We start from the raw sequence: 16,305 nt of genomic DNA, 5'->3' as shown, positions 1-16,305 counted from the left end.
TCACAGCAAGAATGAGACAAATAAGATAACCCGAAATATGTTCACATCAAAGCCTATTGGAGCTTGTTTGTCACTTCAATGAAATCCTCGAAGCATTTCAGAGCAGCACCGCTCTCAATCGCCCAGCGCGCTCGGCGGACACCCTCCTTCCAGCGACCACCTCCTGGACCGCGTTCGGTAATGACCTTGCCATCATCGCCAGGGCCCATGTTGGAGCTGTCTGCTTCACAAATTCCCGAGGTAACCAGAAGCGCGGCCACGTTCATGAGTACGAAGCTCAAGATCGGGTCATCCCGAGGTAAATCATTCCGTAGGATCTCCATCAGTTTCGCCGCATTGTCCTTGGGCATCTTCCTCCCGTATACTGCAGTGAGCGGATAAACAGGCAGACCAAAGTCGGCGGGCTCTAGCTGGAATTCGTCCAACTTGGCTATCGTACGAGGTGTCCTGTATTCATCATCATCGTCCTCATCCTTTGACTCATCATAATCCGGGTTAGGGATCTCGGACAATTGCCAGCAGTTCGTCTTTCCCGCACAACTGATCTCATCCAGGTCTTCTTCACCACAGATAACAAGACCTTTCGTTACCCCGTTCTGCCGCAGAGCTTCCACGAACACGGGCCCGAGCGCCTTATACGCGACACCCACCACGCGCGCTTCAATGGCCCAGTCGACAGGGTTTGCGAGAGGACCCATGAGGTTGAAGATCGTTCGCAGTCCAAGACTTCGGCGCACATTATCCGCGTACATCATACCATAGTGGAAGTTCGGGGCGAAAAGGAAAGCGTAGTTGGACGCGGCGTATACCTCGCTCAGGTTCTCGGCGTTGACGGCACTAATCTTGGGAGGTACGGGGGAGACAGCGTTGAGTACATCGGCGGATCCGGAGAAGGAGGTTTGCGCGCGGTTTCCGTGCTTGGCCATGACGAGGAGGGGAGAAGCGAGGATAGAGGAGGTCGTTGAGATGTTGAAGGTGGAATGCGAATCACCGCCGGTTCCGACTATGTCGCACTGCAAAAAGAACGTCAATCAGAATGGCGCACTGCAGCCTGAGCTCTGAAATTAAGACTTACTAGGCCACCTTTGTAGTTGCCTTCACTCTTGCCGCGCGATTGGATCGCCTTCTTCAACGCGACCTTGTCGGTTTGACGAGCGGCGTCCCTCATGCGATGTGAGCATTTTGCAATGACTTCTGCGTCTTTGTCCAATTGGGTCGAATGCAGCAGCGTAAGAAGAGCCGCGGTCTGGATATCGGAGAGACGGTCCTCGAAGATCAATGCGAACGCTGACGCAATTTCTGAGGCTTCGACGGCCACCTCGGACGCGGGGTACGCGAGCTTCTTGAGGAGGGGGCTGATGGAGATGCTCTCCGGTTTCTGGCGAGGTGTGACAGACATGGCGGCTCGATGTTGAACAAGGAGGGATCCGGATAGCTTGGCGAACAATGACTCAAGATCGTAGGTCTTCACCTGCCGGGGTTGGTCGGCTTTATAAGTTCTTTGATCCAATAATTGAGAATCGCCCTGTGACACATAGTTGCGATTTCCGGTTTGGTTCCGGTGTAAGGGACTTGGCAGAATCTTACCGCCATTGTGATGCGCTAGTCTACTTTGGGATCTTAGATTTCATCGCCGGCTCCAGGGCTGTTTTTTTGCCTGGTTCGATCGGAGACGCTGAATACTGGCATTTCGCCATTTCTTTCTTCAAAAGAGGGTTTACTCGCTGCCTGGTGCATCTACCTGGGAAAGCCTTCTTTCGAAAAGTCTTCTCTCCGGATCTCTGCACATTATCTAGCCACAATGCCTCCCCGGATACGTCTTGCAAATGCCCGGGTGCCCGTCCGGTGTCAAAGGCTCCTGTGCCAATCCGATATTCCTACATTAGTTCGATATGCTAGCACAGTCACGACTCCTGCTCCCTCAATTGAGCAGATGACCACTTCTCCCGTTCCAATCGCCAGATTCCCCCCCTCACAACCCCCATCGCACCGCAGGCCCGAGTACCGACGCTCTCAACTTCTCCGCCAATACACCTCTATCATTCGTACCACGCCTCTTATGGTGTTCCTTCAACATGACAACCTCAAATCAGTGGAGTGGACGGCTATCCGACGAGAACTTAGCAAGGCCATGCAGAAGGTTGACGCGAAAATTGCCGCGGAGGGCCGCTCCGCTCCAGCTTTGGCCCCCCATATCAAGGTCCAAATCATTCAGCCCGGCATCTTCGACGTCGCGTTGCGTATCGTGGATTATTTCCGACCTAGCCAGGAGACGCTGGAAATGGGCAAGCCCCCCAGCGCAAACGACCCAGCTACACAGACCTCCGCGGAGATCTCGCTCGCAGGCTCGAAGGACGACCCAACATTGACGCACGATCTCTCGCGCGCGGCTCAGGCTGCTGTGCGCCACAAGAAGGGGAAGCATGAACTCTCCACCCTTCTTGCTGGGCCCATTGCCGCCCTCACTATCCCACACATGTCCCCAGAGCACTTGAAGGCCGCCTTGACCGTTCTGGCGCCCAAGGCTTTCGGTTACCCTGCGCCCACCCGAAAAGCCAACCCTGACTGGCACGAGCTTTCTGTTCAGAACGGTCTGAACAAACTGAGCGTTCTCGCTGCGCGCTTGGACAACCAGTTGTTCGATGTCGACCAGACGAAGTGGGTCGGAAGCATCGAAGGTGGTATGGATGGTTTGCGGTCTCAACTCGTCATGGCCTTGCAGAGCATGGGATCTAGCATTACAAGCACTTTGGAGGGGGCTGGAAAGAGTCTGTACGTCACTCTTGAGAGCAGGAGGAGTGTGCTAGAAGATGAGCAGAAGGGCACTAGTGGCGAGGCGAAGGGTGAGGATAAGGCAGAGTAGTCATTACGCTGCCGTCTTGAATTTTGGGTTCCATCTGTATAATAAGGACTGTATTTGATCGATTGTAAAGATTATGATTACCTAGAGGGGTTTCTTTTATAGCCCTCAATATCAAACTTCTTCTTCATGACAATTCTTTCAACAGCGTATACTTAGTATCCCATAACCATTAAACGTAAACATAGCTGGGTATTAATTCGCACGTTATACCAGACCGTCAAACCAGCATCTGGTTTCATATAACGCCGTTTCCCTATTTCTTATCATGCTCCTCCTTGTGCTCATTCTCCTGCTTCCTCTGCCTAACCATGAGCTTAGCATTCAAGCCCACAATAGCCCTAACAAGATCCCAGTCTCCATCGAGCCCAACCCAATCCGTAACCAGGATCCCAGTTGACCAGTCGGCCCCCTCTTTCTCCCCATGCCTGCGACAGAGATGATCAACTGTCGCGGGGTTCAACTTCTCCGCAATCCTCTCCGGCCACGTGCCCAGCTTGAAGAAGTTGCTTGCGCTCAGGAAGTTGATGTAGAATGGATGGGCTCTTGTTGCTTTGGGTCCGGGAAGGACACCGAAGGGGTAGCATGTTTCACCGGCGCGCTTGCAGTGGTCTTTTACATACTGGATTTTCTTGTCGATGTTTTGTGTCTCTAGGACCTCGTAGAAATCCTGGATGATGAGTTGCCCGCTGGGGCAGGTTGCGTTGGCGCAGTTGTCCGCCCAGCCTGTCGCGTTGATACCCCAGCCGCGGCCGCCGTGGATGTCCTTGAGTTCCTCGAGCATGTTGAAGCGGCGGACGAGAACGATCTTGCCGCGGGCCTCGCCGAGGGTTGGGATCTTAGGGTCGGTGTACCACCTGCTCCCTGGACGGGCGTAGTGGTCGCGAATGATGCGGCTGAGTTGTTCGTCTGTGTGGGTTCCGGGTCCTTCGCGTTTCAGCGAGATCATGAGCGTTTCGGATGGGTTGTGCTCGAGGAAGTCGTTGACTTCGCGCTCCAGGTCGCGGAAGTACTTCTCGCCTGTCAGGGAGACAGGAAAGTTGCTGTGCACGAGGGCGAGTTCGTCCTTGGCCGCGTCATTGGGGAACTTGGGCTGCACGCGGATGTCGAAGAAGCGCACGCCGTTCTTTAGCTGCTCTCGTGGGCTGACGGCCTGGCAGCGAACTGAGGGTGGTGCGACGTGGCACGTTGGGGAGTTGTGAGTTCCTGGTATGGAAAGGGAGGAGAGCAAGGTGTCATCTTTGAGCTCCTTCATCCACGCATGCAGGTTCGCAGATGAGAAGACGGCAAGATGAGATTCAGCTGGCGAGAAGATACCCGTGAATCGGAGCTTCGCGTCCTTGCTCAGCGGCTTCATGCTGGCTGTTTCGGTCGTTGGCACTGGAGTCTGGACTTGGTGTCGCTCGCCCTTGGACTCGAATACCCAGCGGATTCGCTCCTTGTCCGAGTCGATGTATGAGCGCAGCTCTGTGCGCATTGTCTTGAATGGCTCAACATGGATGTCGAGGTCCTTGTGCTGGAAAGGTTTGGAATCATCCGTGATTGTTGCGACAGGGGCGTCAGCGCGGGTGACATTGGTCACTAGTCTGGTGAAGTTCTTCGCTAGAGCACCGATATCGATATCGCGAGTTTTCTCCGGCGCGCGAAAGCGTTCAATGCGCTTCAGTGTGATTGGCGTGGAGGTGAGATTCCGGATGGTCAAGTGTTCAGCCACCATGGTGTCCGTTATCTGCAAGGCAATCTGTTTTCGACAAGATAAAATGAACCCGCCGAAGACCGAAGAGTCAATCGTTGGAAATAAATAGGAATTAAAGTAAGTCCAGACGCTGCTCAGCTTTTTAGGCTCCAAAGATCTGTGGTTACTGTCGCACTAACACCCTCGATGGGCGGGGCGCCAATTAGGAGTTCCAGTCAGTCTCAGGCTCTCAGCCCGAGATCGAGGCTAGCTGAAGTTCAGTTCAATTCCACGCAGATCAGACTGAGATTGATGGCTGAGAATCACCCCAGAAGTTGGACCACCTTTTGCTGATGGCGGGGGAGGGGTAAGAAGCCGAGCCATGATGCTTGCATTCGGGCAGTGGCCTATCTTACGTGCAGGCGTATATTTTGACACTGGGTATAGAGTACACCACAGTACTCAGAGTACTGTGAGAAAATTTCCACACAATTCATTTCGAGGACAAGCACCAATAATGAGTACTTCTTCCGCAATTGTATGCGTGCTGTAGAACGATGACTAATCATATTTAGGCCAGTCACATGACTCTTCTATACTGCAACGACATGATCCTCCATCTCCACTTTTATCCTCAATATCCGATGCTGTCTCTGTATAGTCCCAGTATGGAACTTGACCATGTTCCGGTGCTCCCAGTGTGATAAGTCTTACCAGAGGAAAGCTCATTTACAGCGCCATGAGGTGACCCGTAAGCAATACCGTACGGACTCCTGTTTTCTCACCCATTGACCACGAATTAGATACCGGCCAGGCGGCCTCTGCGTGCCCAGTCTGCGGGAAATCTTTCTTGAAACCGTATGCTGTCTTTTGGCTCTAGATAATTGACTGTTTCTAATTGGCCTCCCTACAGAGAAGTCGCCCGGAGACACAGCAAAGCATGTGCGATAAAACACAATCAACAGCCTGCTCCCGCAGCTAAACCGGGGAGGAAGAGGCAGTCCTGTCGGCAATGCTTTTCGACGAAAAGGTCTTGTGACAGAGGATCCCCATGTTCTCGATGCCGACTGCTAGGATTAGATTGCACGTTCGAGTCGCAACAAGGACTTTCCCCGACGGAATCCGACTTGACGGACATCCCATCACTGTCCTCGATACAACCCTCTAGGTCATCAAAAGACAGCTCTCTGTTCTCATTTCTTCGGCACTTCACCGACCCTAAACTGGAAAAGGACAGACTTGCCATTGGGACGACAGCAGAATGCTCTGTCCGAAGAAATTTGGAAACACTCTATTCCCATATTCAAGATGCTCTCATACCACTTGATTCCATGGCCGCTTGGTTTGGTGACTTTTCAGCTGCTGGCTCCTTCTTTCCATCATCATTGTCAATGGAAGATTACATACCTATGGACTTTCTGTCCTCTGGAACAGGGCCTACGAAACTCTCAAAGCAATTAAACGAGCTCCTGATGGAGCTGGTCGAAACCTCCAAGTCTATGGGACTGGAGGACTCTGAGACCACGCTGCTGCCTCTTGATGCTACCCAGCTCGCTCCACTCTTCACCGTCTCTAATGTTGGCATTTTTGTTTCAGTCTTCTTTCACTCACTCCACTGGCATCTCCCGGTTGTGCACTTTCCTACATTCGATCCTGGCAATGTTTCCAACCCACTCCTACTCTCCACATTCTTGACAGGTGCAACGTACAGCAATTCTCTCGACGAAGCAGTCCTGTTACTGAGACTTCTTGATGTTGCCGAGGAGTATATCTTTCGAAGAGTTACTGCTCTTTCAACCCAATCTGCTCAGTCAACCCAAGATCCTACGAGCCAATTGAATACGATTCAGCTCATTCAAGCTGCCCTTATTATTGAGATGCTTCAATTCGGTCAAGAGAGAGTGGAAACTAGGCGTCGCATTCGAATTATCCGCCATCCAAGCTTAGTATCTCTGATGCGTTGCTTGGGAATCTTCAACTTGAAGCGGTCAAAGGCCCCCACAGCCAGTGAGGGCGATGATTCTTTGTGGAGGTCATTACTTGCAGAGGAAGTCTGTATACGGCTTGCTTCATGGGTCTTTCTTGCAGATGGCTTTCTCACGCTGTGTTTCAAGAATCGCCCAACGATATCGATCTTCGAGCTCGACTGTTCGTTTCCTTGGAAGACAGAGCTATGGGAGGCGGAGAATGCGTCCACGTTTAGCCGCATGGCTAAGGGCTATGAAACAGAGCTACCTCTACCCTCCGTCAGGGAAGCGGTCCGGTTACTACTAGAAAGCCCGGACTCGGGACCGGTACCATCCAGAATATCACTGTCAGCGGAGCATTTACTTATCATGATCTACGGTATGTTACCCAGTCATTATTCCCATTGATAACTATGCTAATAAAGGATCTCCAGCGCTGAATTCCCTCGCTTTCATGGCCAGAGTTGATTTCTTCGGGTCCGTACCGTTGGAGAAGATAAGTCATGCTGCCAAGAATTGGAAACAGATATGGGATTGGACATCCTCAAACAACAAGCAAAAGCTCCTTTTGGGCTACCCGAAGCACGCAGAAGAACTATGGTTATTGCTGACTGCGACCCTTGACATTGTCAGCCAGCGCAAGAGCCTTCCGTACCTGGACACCAACAGCGCTGCAACGGATGATCTGGGGAAGTTGAAAGAGTTCATCGAATGGTGCACTCTGTATATGAAGACACCAAAAGCTTCAGGCAAGGGATGAACACCTGTCCTTTGTCTAACATTTATTATTACTATACAAAGCATGTTTAGTCATGCTTGATGCTCTGGGCCTTGAGATTCTCCTTCTCCAAGAAGCCGTCCTCCTTGGGCGTGCGGTATGTCCCTCCCAACCTATCCCAGAGGGTCATGAATTGTCCATAATTATAGTTGAAGTACAAATGGTGCATTGTGTGGCAGGCCGGTCCGTTGACAATTACAGATTTGGTGAGGTATTCGGCGTCATCTGTTTCTTGTTAGCATTTTTACCTCCGTATGGGTGCCCATGGAACCCGTCAAAGGTACAGATGGACTTACGGATCCACAATGTCCACGAGGTGACAAAGACGAAAAGCCCAATATACGCACTCTTCTGCAGCGGAAACAGGAATGGGAAGATGTGGTACGGAAGACTCTGCGACCAGCCATCTACTGGGTGGAAAGCATAGCTAGCGAACGGCGACGGCACGATCCATTTGTGGTGCGGCTTGTGAAGCCAGCGGTATACGGATGGGATATGCAACCACCGATGAATCCAATAGATGCCGAAGTCCGTGAAGCACACAAACAGCGGATATTGCAGCCATGTGTACGCAGGGAATGGAGCCTCGCTTGCAAAGTCGTATAGCTTGGACCAGCCGCGAACCTCTGCCAGGAAAAAAGGTGCTGTCAAAATGGCTATCACCGGGATCGAGGTCACGCCCTGTTTGATCTCAAGACGGATTTGGTTCGGGAGGAAATGAGGGTGTCGCAGGAGCCGCTTGTCGAACATCGTGTGGTAGACTATCACGCTTCCGATGAGATACATGGCCGATCCAAAAATCCTATACATCATTAAATGCCTTGGTCAGCACATCCTCACAGCGGGGATAAGGATGCATACCATGCAATCAGGAACAGTGAGATCGATTGCCGCACTATATCGTCTCGTTTCCACATACTTCCGTCCACGTATGGAGACGGCAGCAAAGGAACATAACGACCGATGTTTTGATTATAGATCTTCTGCGATCTTGATGCTGCATCATCGACTGTGCTCGAAGCCGGCAAGATCGAAGCGTACACCCGGTCGAAGAGAAATGTATCTAGAACGTCGAGGATCACGTCCATGGTGCAAGAGAAACTTTATCAGACGAAATTAGAACTTTCCGGAGAGTTGACAAGGTTAATTGCGATGGTTCAGGAACCCCTTTCTTATATTGGAGATTACCTACATGTTGGTAAACACCGACGTGGACCCATATTAGGGCTGGGGAATACCTACAGCGGGATTTACCTACAACGGAGTTTACCTACCTACCATTTAACTATGTTGTTACCTACCGGAGAATACCCACACGGTAGATACCTACATAAGCTCAGGGGCTCCCTTATTATGGAGCCACTCCGCTCAGCCACCGGTGATTTCTAGACCCGGGTGGTTTGACTCGAACCTAAGGATCTCCTGATGCTTAAATCGAGACCACGATCTACCGAGCCCTAACAAAAACGAACCGTTCCTGAACACGTGACGTCTCCAACGGATCGCCGACAATGCGGAGAGACCCACACGTGACATGACGCTAGGCGGCGGCTATCGTCGGCCCTTCGAAGGCAGAATGCGGGGAGATAAGTAGGGGTGTTGTTGATGATTCCTCCCAGCGGAAGGTCTTTCGTTCCTATTCTCATTTGATTACTATTCTGCGTGACAATGAGTCTCCTGCACTTCAGTCGAGGCCTCTCGAGCCTCAGGACGCGTTCTCAATCCCTTACGGCGCTGAGCAGTGCTCGATCACCGCGGCCTTCGATATATTTTCCCCGGCGGAGTTTCCATGCTGCTTTGGCTCTTGGAGGGATCAGGTCTCAGGTTCTGAAGGATGTTGGAGAAGGTGAGCTTGAACTTTAGCTCCGTCTCTTCCCAATACTTCCCATTTTTTGCAATGTCCCGTTGCTCATTCGATTCGTCTTCGCAGGGATAACGGAAGTTCAGATCATTCAGTGGTACGTTGAGGAAGGGGCGAGAGTGGAAGAGTGGAAGCCGCTTTGCCAGTACCAGTCTGATAAAGCAGTGGATGATGTTTGTTCTCCATTCTGTAAGATCATGCGGAGCAGGCGCTGATATATATAGATCACCTCGCGGTATGAGGGCGTGGTGAAGAAGCTACATTTTCAGGCAGATGATACTGTTCCTACCGGGAGGGTAAGAAGCTATACACCTTGTTCGTTTTACTTGCTAACAATGGTTTGACTAGGCGCTCTGTGACATTGAAGTCAACGACGCTCAATATCCCGAAGACCCTCCTGAAGCAAACGCAGAGACCTCTCCACCAGCGCGGACCACGATAGACTCGCAAACAGTACCCCAACCGAGTGTCCCATTACCAGATACCTCAGCCCCGCCACCCCCAAACAGTGCTCCAAAGTCACGCCATGCTACACTTGCAACCCCCGCTGTCCGCGGGCTCCTCAAGCAGTTCAAGGTGAACATCGAGGATGTGAATGGAACTGGCAGGGATGGCCGAGTGCTCAAGGAGGATATCCACCGTTTTATTGCAGCGCGAGACGCGCCGAGCACAGCTCCATCACCATCGCCCTCAACATCCCCGCAGGCTGAAACAGCTGTTAGCCTAACGCCTATCCAGACGCAGATGTTCAAGAGCATGACCCGGTCCCTGACAATCCCGCATCTCGGATTCGGTGACGAGCTTAGCATCAACAACATTACAGCTCTACGCAAGAGAATAGCCAACTCCAAGGACGATCCAAGAAAAATCACATTCCTCTCATTCGTCGTCAAAGCCGTCTCGCTCGCTCTAACCGAGTACCCCATCCTCAACGCCAAACTAGATACCTCCAACTCCGACAAGCCCCAACTCATCCTACGCCCAAGACACAACATCGGAATCGCAATGGACACCCCGCAGGGCCTGATAGTCCCCAACATCAAGGACGTGGGCAACCTAACCATCCTAGACATTGCGCAGGAGATTTCCCGTCTCAGCGCACTAGGGCAAGAAGGCAAACTTACACCAGCCGACCTCAGCGGTGGCACAATCACAGTCTCGAACATCGGGAATATCGGAGGCACATATGTTAGCCCGGTGATCGTGACCAACGAGCTCGCGATTCTCGGCGTCGGAAGGGCAAGGACGATACCTGTTTTCAACGAGGCTGGTCAAGTTAGCAAAGGCGAGGTGGTAAACTTCAGCTGGAGCGCGGATCATCGCGTTATCGATGGTGCTACGATGGCAAGGATGGCGGGTAAAGTGAAGGAGCTCATTGAGGCGCCGGAGCGGATGCTCGTGAGTCTGCGATAGCCTGCTTTTATGAAGTCTATGGAATACCCAGATGCAGTGATTAGACCTAGCTTGATAGACCTAATATAAGAAGGTAATCATACTTTTCAATCCGCCCTTGGTTTGTATGAAACATGATAAATCTAGCCCGAACATGCAGGGAGGGTATAACAAACTTCAAAGCTATGTAGATAGGCTTCCATGTTGATGACTTGATTATTCCGCAATCGCAGCTTTTATAGATAGTTTGACTTGTTCTCTTAAAGTTGCTCATGACTTCGAAGTGTGCTTTAGACCATGGTTGATAGTAGTGTTGGTGGAATGTGCTCTGCGGGCAGCTATGTGTAGCTGTATGAATCATAAATAATCCTGCTTTAGAGAATATTAAAACCAGACCGTGTCCATAATAACTAGAGAAAGCCACTTCTAACAAGAGAAGGTTGACTTAGACCATGTTCAATAGGCCTGCAGGCGGGTACTGCCTTGGTTAGGCTCCCACTGCCGCCCCGGCACCTGCACCTGCAGCAGAACTCCCTACCAACCGTAACACTTCTCCCACATTCACCCACCTTGTCCCTCTCCTTTTCCCACCCCTTGAGAGGTGCCCATTCAGGCTCGAGTCTTCCAACCACACAATATTCTACATTAATTGAACATTCGACCACGGTCCGTACTCCCGTCAACATGGGCACCAGAGGCCTGGTGATCTACCGCTGCAATGGCAGATACTATGTCTATTACAACCATTGGGACAGCTACCCCGAAGGCTTGGGCGAGGCAATCGTTCGCCAGATCCCTGCCGACCCTGAGGAATATCGAGGTAGGCCATGGCTTAATTGCAGATCATGCTGCTTAAATATACACTAATGCTGGCACAGCATGGCTGGAAAAGATGAGACAGACCTACAGCCGTCTCGGCCAGGAGTTTGAAGACGAAATACTCTGTGTTTCACCCAAGTTCGGCCAGCCTGGAGGCATGTCCTCGCCCATCGAGCGGTTTGCCAAAAGCTACCGCGCTTTGGATGATAGGCTCCAAGCCCCTCCAACCTACGCACTGCTGGACGCTGGTGATGGTAGCTTTTCCATTGAATGGACGTACACCATCGACCTTGATCGTGAACTGCTTACTGTTGACAAATCCGTGTCCTTCAACCTTTCCCGACTACCACACCACCCTAGCTGGCACGATTACTTGACCGAAGACCGCCGTAGGCGCAGGACTTTGGCCAGTAACACACCGCTGGATCTTATTGCAAATACGGTCACCATGCTCGACGTGGACGTCAAAATGAAGCAAAGATACAACTCTCTCAACGTGGAGGTTGATTTATTTTCGGCCTGGGGAAATTTCGATCCAGTCAATAACTCCAGACAAGACCTGCTCGTCAAAGCTAGCTTAGCCGTCTGCCGTGAGTATCGGCCTTTTATAGACAGGTCTTACACCGAGTGGACTTCTACCTCCTCTCCTTTCAGAGAGATTGCGTTTGGCATTTTGTCCATTGCCGCTGGCGACGTAACTTTTGTATGCCCCGAGCATGTCAACAAAACATATTCGCGTGAGGGATTCTTCCTAATCCCTGACAATGAGCACCCGGAAGAAGAGCAGACTTTGCTTCCTCTACTCCTTCACGAGTGCCACCGTCCCGGTACTGCTTCTGGATCCGCCCCTCAAAGCAATCCCTTTTGGCTCGGAAACGTCCTTGTTTATTTAACGCCCAGAACGGAACTTGTCGAGGTTGAAGAAGCTGCGGTGGCTAAAGTCGTGGACAGTGGCCTTCATCAAGGCTTAACATCCTTTCAAGCCTTGGTATTCTCCATCTTGGACGCCATTTTTATTCAGGTCGAGAAAGGTAAAGATGGTGAAATCAAGGTCACACGGTCGCCATTGATGAACCTGCTTTACTTCGATGAGGATAAGTCGAACTACCCCAATGGACCGCGGTCGAGAAGGACAGAGCTTCCACTGGGGGAAGAATCGACAGATGGGAACCAATCAGAAGAGGCTGAAGAAGGGAACAACGATAAAAATGATGCCGAAGAAGCCATCGTCGCCGCAGGCAGTGCCGATGATGATGACGGTGATGGCGGCATTGGCAGACCTGGAGACACTCAAGACGCTCAAGGCGTTGATGATGCCGATGACGGCGGCGATCATGGCAATACTGACGACGATGACAGCGATGATAGTGATGATAGCGATGATAGCGATGATAGCGATGATGAAGCTGGTGAGGACGATGATGACGACCATGGCCGTGATAGCGACGATGAAGATGTTTCCGACATCGTGATTCCTCTCATCACTGGCAGCATGTTGACACAATTCTTCGACTCAGCGATGAATCAGAAACTGGCAGGCACAAAGTCGCGCGTGTTTCCCAACGAGATTCTGATAAGAATCATGGAGTTCTCGGACCATCAAACATACCTCTCCCTTGCTCAAGTATCGAACTGCTGCAGAGACTTTTATTATCGCAAGTTTCGTCTCAACGATGATTACGCTCTAGTCCCAAACTGCGAAGAACAGCCCACTGCTTCCTGGACTTTCGAGGAATTGGACTCTGGTCGCAAGTTACTCTCATCTGTCGATTCCAAGAAGGAAAACAAGAACGCTCTGTGGCGCCAACCAAAGAAGACAGACGAGCTTACGGTAAGCCCCATCATAGGGATAGGGAAGCGGAGCAGTGTTATAAATGGAGTGAGCTTCGAATTTCCTGGTATACCGCTGAAGCGGCCTCCATATCCCGGGAAAGATCAAAAGGACATGATTAACGAGTAAGTTCCACCTTGTTTCTTCTTTTAGGCCAATGTCGAATTCTCACATCATTCAAGGGAGGCAGCAGAACTTGGTCGTTACTGGCCGGACGACAGAGACCCAGAGCGACTGTTTACCCTGCCGGATTACCTCTATTTGGAATATCTCGAGGCTGCTTTTGAGCGTTACGTTCTGAGTCTATTGCAAGCATCGGACATGTCCAGATTTAGATTTATCCGCATCGTTGCTGCGCATTATCCGTGCCTCCTACCAACTGGTTATAGGCTTTTGAAAACAGAGCTGTTTTCCTGCAGCGGCCTGGTCATGATTCTCAGACATAAGCGGCACGAAAGCCCCGAGGAATGGGCAAATACGTTGGAGTACGTCGTTCAAAAATTGCAGGACACGGACGAATACAGATCCAGCCTCGCCCCCAGAGGAAAACCGGTAGTCGTGGCATTCCACCGGAAAGTGAAACTATTTTACTATGTCAGTAAACATGCATGTGCACCTCCAGTCACAGCTTCACTCCCCCAGTGCAAGGTAATTGCAGAGAGATGCACGGAGTCAGACCCCCGGCGCCGGTTAGTTGACTTGATTCCTGGCGAACCGATTAGCCTAGACGACCGAGAGTGCCGTGAGCAATTTGAGGGCTGGCTTCGCGCATTTAGCAGCCCTGATGAAAAGCTGGAGGAATGGGATCCTTTCACAGGGCAGATGAAGGAATACAAGAAACTTAAGGACGTGGCCGAGGACGCAGTTCGAGAGGAAGATCCCCAGGTAGACCCTGCGGAGTAGGACTGTTCTACGGGGCTTCCCTGCCCATTGGACACGGTCTGAATCTCAACCTTCTCCTGTCAGAAAACAATCTAAGCGGCTTTCCCCGGTTGTTGTGGACATGGTCTGGTTCCAATGTTCTCTGAAGCGGGATTATTCAACTCGGATTGCAAATACGGTAGGGCTGGTCATGGAAAGCAACGGAGAGACGACATTCGTAAAACTTTGCGGTACGGGCTGCGTTTCAACTTCCTTTAAGCTAAGCATAGTTATTGAGGTGTATGACGGGCAAGAAGCGAAGAGAGCGAAGCATGTTATTGTTCAGCATCTAATAGCATAGTTCATTTGTCTCTCTAGACAGCCGCAAATCATTGAAGCAGTCCAAGTAGCACAAGTGCCGCCTCACTTCATCCTCTCCCGGGTCCGCATGGCTGATTCAACCATGAGTGTAAGACTCGCTCAGACCAGAATTCCCAAAGACAAACGCAAAATCTTAGCTAAACGCCAAAGAACGCCACCCATGCATATTCGTTTCATGCACCTAGCCCTCTAGTCCAGACCCAAATTTAAATTCAGAGTCCAAATCGTAGCCAGAGCCAGAGCTAGATCCCGAGGAGGAAAGCCCCTATGAAGCCTTCTCATACTCCTCCACAACTCCCCGTACAGCAAGCATAACCTCCCTCTGCACATCCCCCATCCCCATCTCCACCTTAACCGGCACCGTCAGCGCATCCCACTCGTCCCCCCTCGGCTCCTCCAGATCCCTCAGCTGACTCTCAACCATACTCTGCTTCATATAGTGCGCCTGGCGCGCCGAGACCCGCGCATACAGCGTCTCCGCCTCAAGCTTCAGGTACACGAAGTGGATGTGCACATTGGGGGACCCGTAGGCCGCGACGCGCATGACGTCCCGGTATTTCTTCTTCAGCGCGGAGCAGGCGACGACCACGCCGCGCGGTGCTGCTGTGGCCGTGGGGTTTGTGGGCGTTGGGATGGGCACGGGCGTGCTCAGTAGTGTTGTTGCGGCGCTGCGCAGCGAGATCAGCCAGTCCCAGCGGTCTGCGTCTGTGAGCGGGGTGCCTGTAGACATTTTGGCTTTGTTGGCGGGGGGGTGGAACTATGATTGTGAAGTTAGTTCGTGTTTTCTGTAAAAAGAGGGGGGGAAAGTGCTGGTGTGGTGTTGGAATATATAGTTCTCCCCTCCCAGGAACGACGGCGGTACGGTACGGTACTTACATCATCGCCCTCCAAGAAGGGCACGCCCAATTCCTGCTCGAGATAGCGGCCGACGGTGCTTTTGCCGCTGCCGGCGGGGCCGGTGACGACCCAGATGTGCTGGATGAATTGCGGGGGCATTGAGGAGTTGGCGAGTTGTTGTTGTGCTGAGGCAGAGGGGACTGTGTGGTGGTGGGTGTGGTTATGGTTCAGCGCTGAGACTTTGGTGCGCGATGGGTCCATGACCGGAGTCGGATTGCGTTCACTGGCGGAGAGCATTTTGAAGATCTCTTTATGTATGTGTAGGAAGGGTAGAGAGTGAAAGTAAGAGAGTTTTGAGGAAGGATAGCTGCAGTCCCGTCGCAAAGTTGGGTTGTGGTGTAGGTTTGATTGCGTTGCGCCTGTAATACCTCGAGACAAAGGATAGCTTTTAGTCAAATTACCGTGATTTAGAATGGACGAGTCACGTTTGCGCAAGGCAGGGTCGAGAAAAGGAGTAAAGAGCTGGAGTAAAGACAGGAGGAGATTACGGCGTATAAGTACCTGTGTCAAGGGTGAATCAGGGCTGTCTCAGGAGTCGGCACCGGGCCTGCGCAGTGGGTCATGACGGTATTTGTAGAGATTCCAGGGCCACATCCCGATTCTTTATCCGGGGATTAATTGCTGGTGAAAGAAGAATACAATACCGGTGGGGGGGAGTGGGGGAGACAAAGAGATGGAAGCATCGAGGAAGAGTCCAGCGGTTTGGTTCTGTTTGTTAGCGGCTGATCTTAGGCGTCTATACCTCTGTCCCACGTCCATTCTGCTGCGACACGCTGCCAGGCTTGCCAGCGCACGGCATTGGCTTGGCCGGAGAGACTTGCGACACTCGAGGTACAAGGATAATACTCCGTCACTTTGATATCAGAACACTGTCGTCCCTGAGTGGTGGCCGTGGAACGCCCCTATCATCTATGTATGATGTCACACTGTTTAGCCGGGGAACCGGGGCGAAGCACTTAGCAGTCACTGTCATGGCAGATACA

At 51.7% G+C, this 16,305-nt stretch overlaps 7 protein-coding genes across 7 annotated transcripts; 4 read left to right on the top strand and 3 right to left on the bottom strand.

Annotated features, from left to right (window-relative positions):
* Nucleotides 1-53: 53 nt before the first annotated feature.
* Nucleotides 54-1,399, bottom strand: DSM5745_01478 (anthranilate phosphoribosyltransferase; the record flags this gene model as incomplete). The annotated part of the gene is made up of 2 exons (XM_026743494.1): nucleotides 54-1,013; nucleotides 1,076-1,399. The coding sequence occupies 2 exons, from the start codon at nucleotides 1,397-1,399 to the stop codon at nucleotides 54-56; spliced, it is 1,284 nt and encodes a 427-aa protein (XP_026609339.1).
* Nucleotides 1,400-1,801: 402 nt separating this feature from the next.
* On the top strand, nucleotides 1,802-2,863 carry DSM5745_01477 (mitochondrial 54S ribosomal protein uL10m; the record flags this gene model as incomplete). Its single annotated transcript, XM_026743493.1, has 1 exon — nucleotides 1,802-2,863. The coding sequence occupies one exon, from the start codon at nucleotides 1,802-1,804 to the stop codon at nucleotides 2,861-2,863; it is 1,062 nt and encodes a 353-aa protein (XP_026609338.1).
* Nucleotides 2,864-3,116: 253 nt separating this feature from the next.
* Nucleotides 3,117-4,577, bottom strand: DSM5745_01476 (phosphatidylinositol-specific phospholipase C; the record flags this gene model as incomplete). Its single annotated transcript, XM_026743492.1, has 1 exon — nucleotides 3,117-4,577. One exon carries the CDS (start codon nucleotides 4,575-4,577, stop codon nucleotides 3,117-3,119), a length of 1,461 nt encoding a protein of 486 aa, XP_026609337.1.
* Nucleotides 4,578-5,866: 1,289 nt separating this feature from the next.
* On the top strand, nucleotides 5,867-7,262 carry DSM5745_01475 (putative transcription factor with C2H2 and Zn(2)-Cys(6) DNA binding; the record flags this gene model as incomplete). The annotated part of the gene is made up of 2 exons (XM_026743491.1): nucleotides 5,867-6,881; nucleotides 6,937-7,262. The coding sequence occupies 2 exons, from the start codon at nucleotides 5,867-5,869 to the stop codon at nucleotides 7,260-7,262; spliced, it is 1,341 nt and encodes a 446-aa protein (XP_026609336.1).
* A 1,686-nt stretch (nucleotides 7,263-8,948) lies between these two features.
* DSM5745_01474 (putative 2-oxo acid dehydrogenases acyltransferase) lies at nucleotides 8,949-10,554 on the top strand (the record flags this gene model as incomplete). Its single annotated transcript, XM_026743490.1, has 4 exons — nucleotides 8,949-9,126; nucleotides 9,211-9,314; nucleotides 9,366-9,437; nucleotides 9,490-10,554. The coding sequence occupies 4 exons, from the start codon at nucleotides 8,949-8,951 to the stop codon at nucleotides 10,552-10,554; spliced, it is 1,419 nt and encodes a 472-aa protein (XP_026609335.1).
* Nucleotides 10,555-11,217: 663 nt separating this feature from the next.
* DSM5745_01473 (uncharacterized protein) lies at nucleotides 11,218-14,086 on the top strand (the record flags this gene model as incomplete). The annotated part of the gene is made up of 3 exons (XM_026743489.1): nucleotides 11,218-11,353; nucleotides 11,412-13,308; nucleotides 13,366-14,086. 3 exons carry the CDS (start codon nucleotides 11,218-11,220, stop codon nucleotides 14,084-14,086), a joined length of 2,754 nt encoding a protein of 917 aa, XP_026609334.1.
* A 604-nt stretch (nucleotides 14,087-14,690) lies between these two features.
* Nucleotides 14,691-15,559, bottom strand: DSM5745_01472 (gluconokinase; the record flags this gene model as incomplete). Its single annotated transcript, XM_026743488.1, has 2 exons — nucleotides 14,691-15,182; nucleotides 15,302-15,559. 2 exons carry the CDS (start codon nucleotides 15,557-15,559, stop codon nucleotides 14,691-14,693), a joined length of 750 nt encoding a protein of 249 aa, XP_026609333.1.
* Nucleotides 15,560-16,305: the final 746 nt, after the last annotated feature.

The sequence above is a fragment of the Aspergillus mulundensis genome (genome assembly GCF_003369625.1).
Source record: "Aspergillus mulundensis strain DSM 5745 chromosome Unknown scaffold_0, whole genome shotgun sequence".
In the NCBI taxonomy this organism is placed as follows: Eukaryota; Fungi; Ascomycota; class Eurotiomycetes; order Eurotiales; family Aspergillaceae; genus Aspergillus; species Aspergillus mulundensis.
The sequence above is the reverse complement of the archived record's forward strand: the minus strand, read 5'-3'. Positions and strand labels throughout refer to the sequence as shown.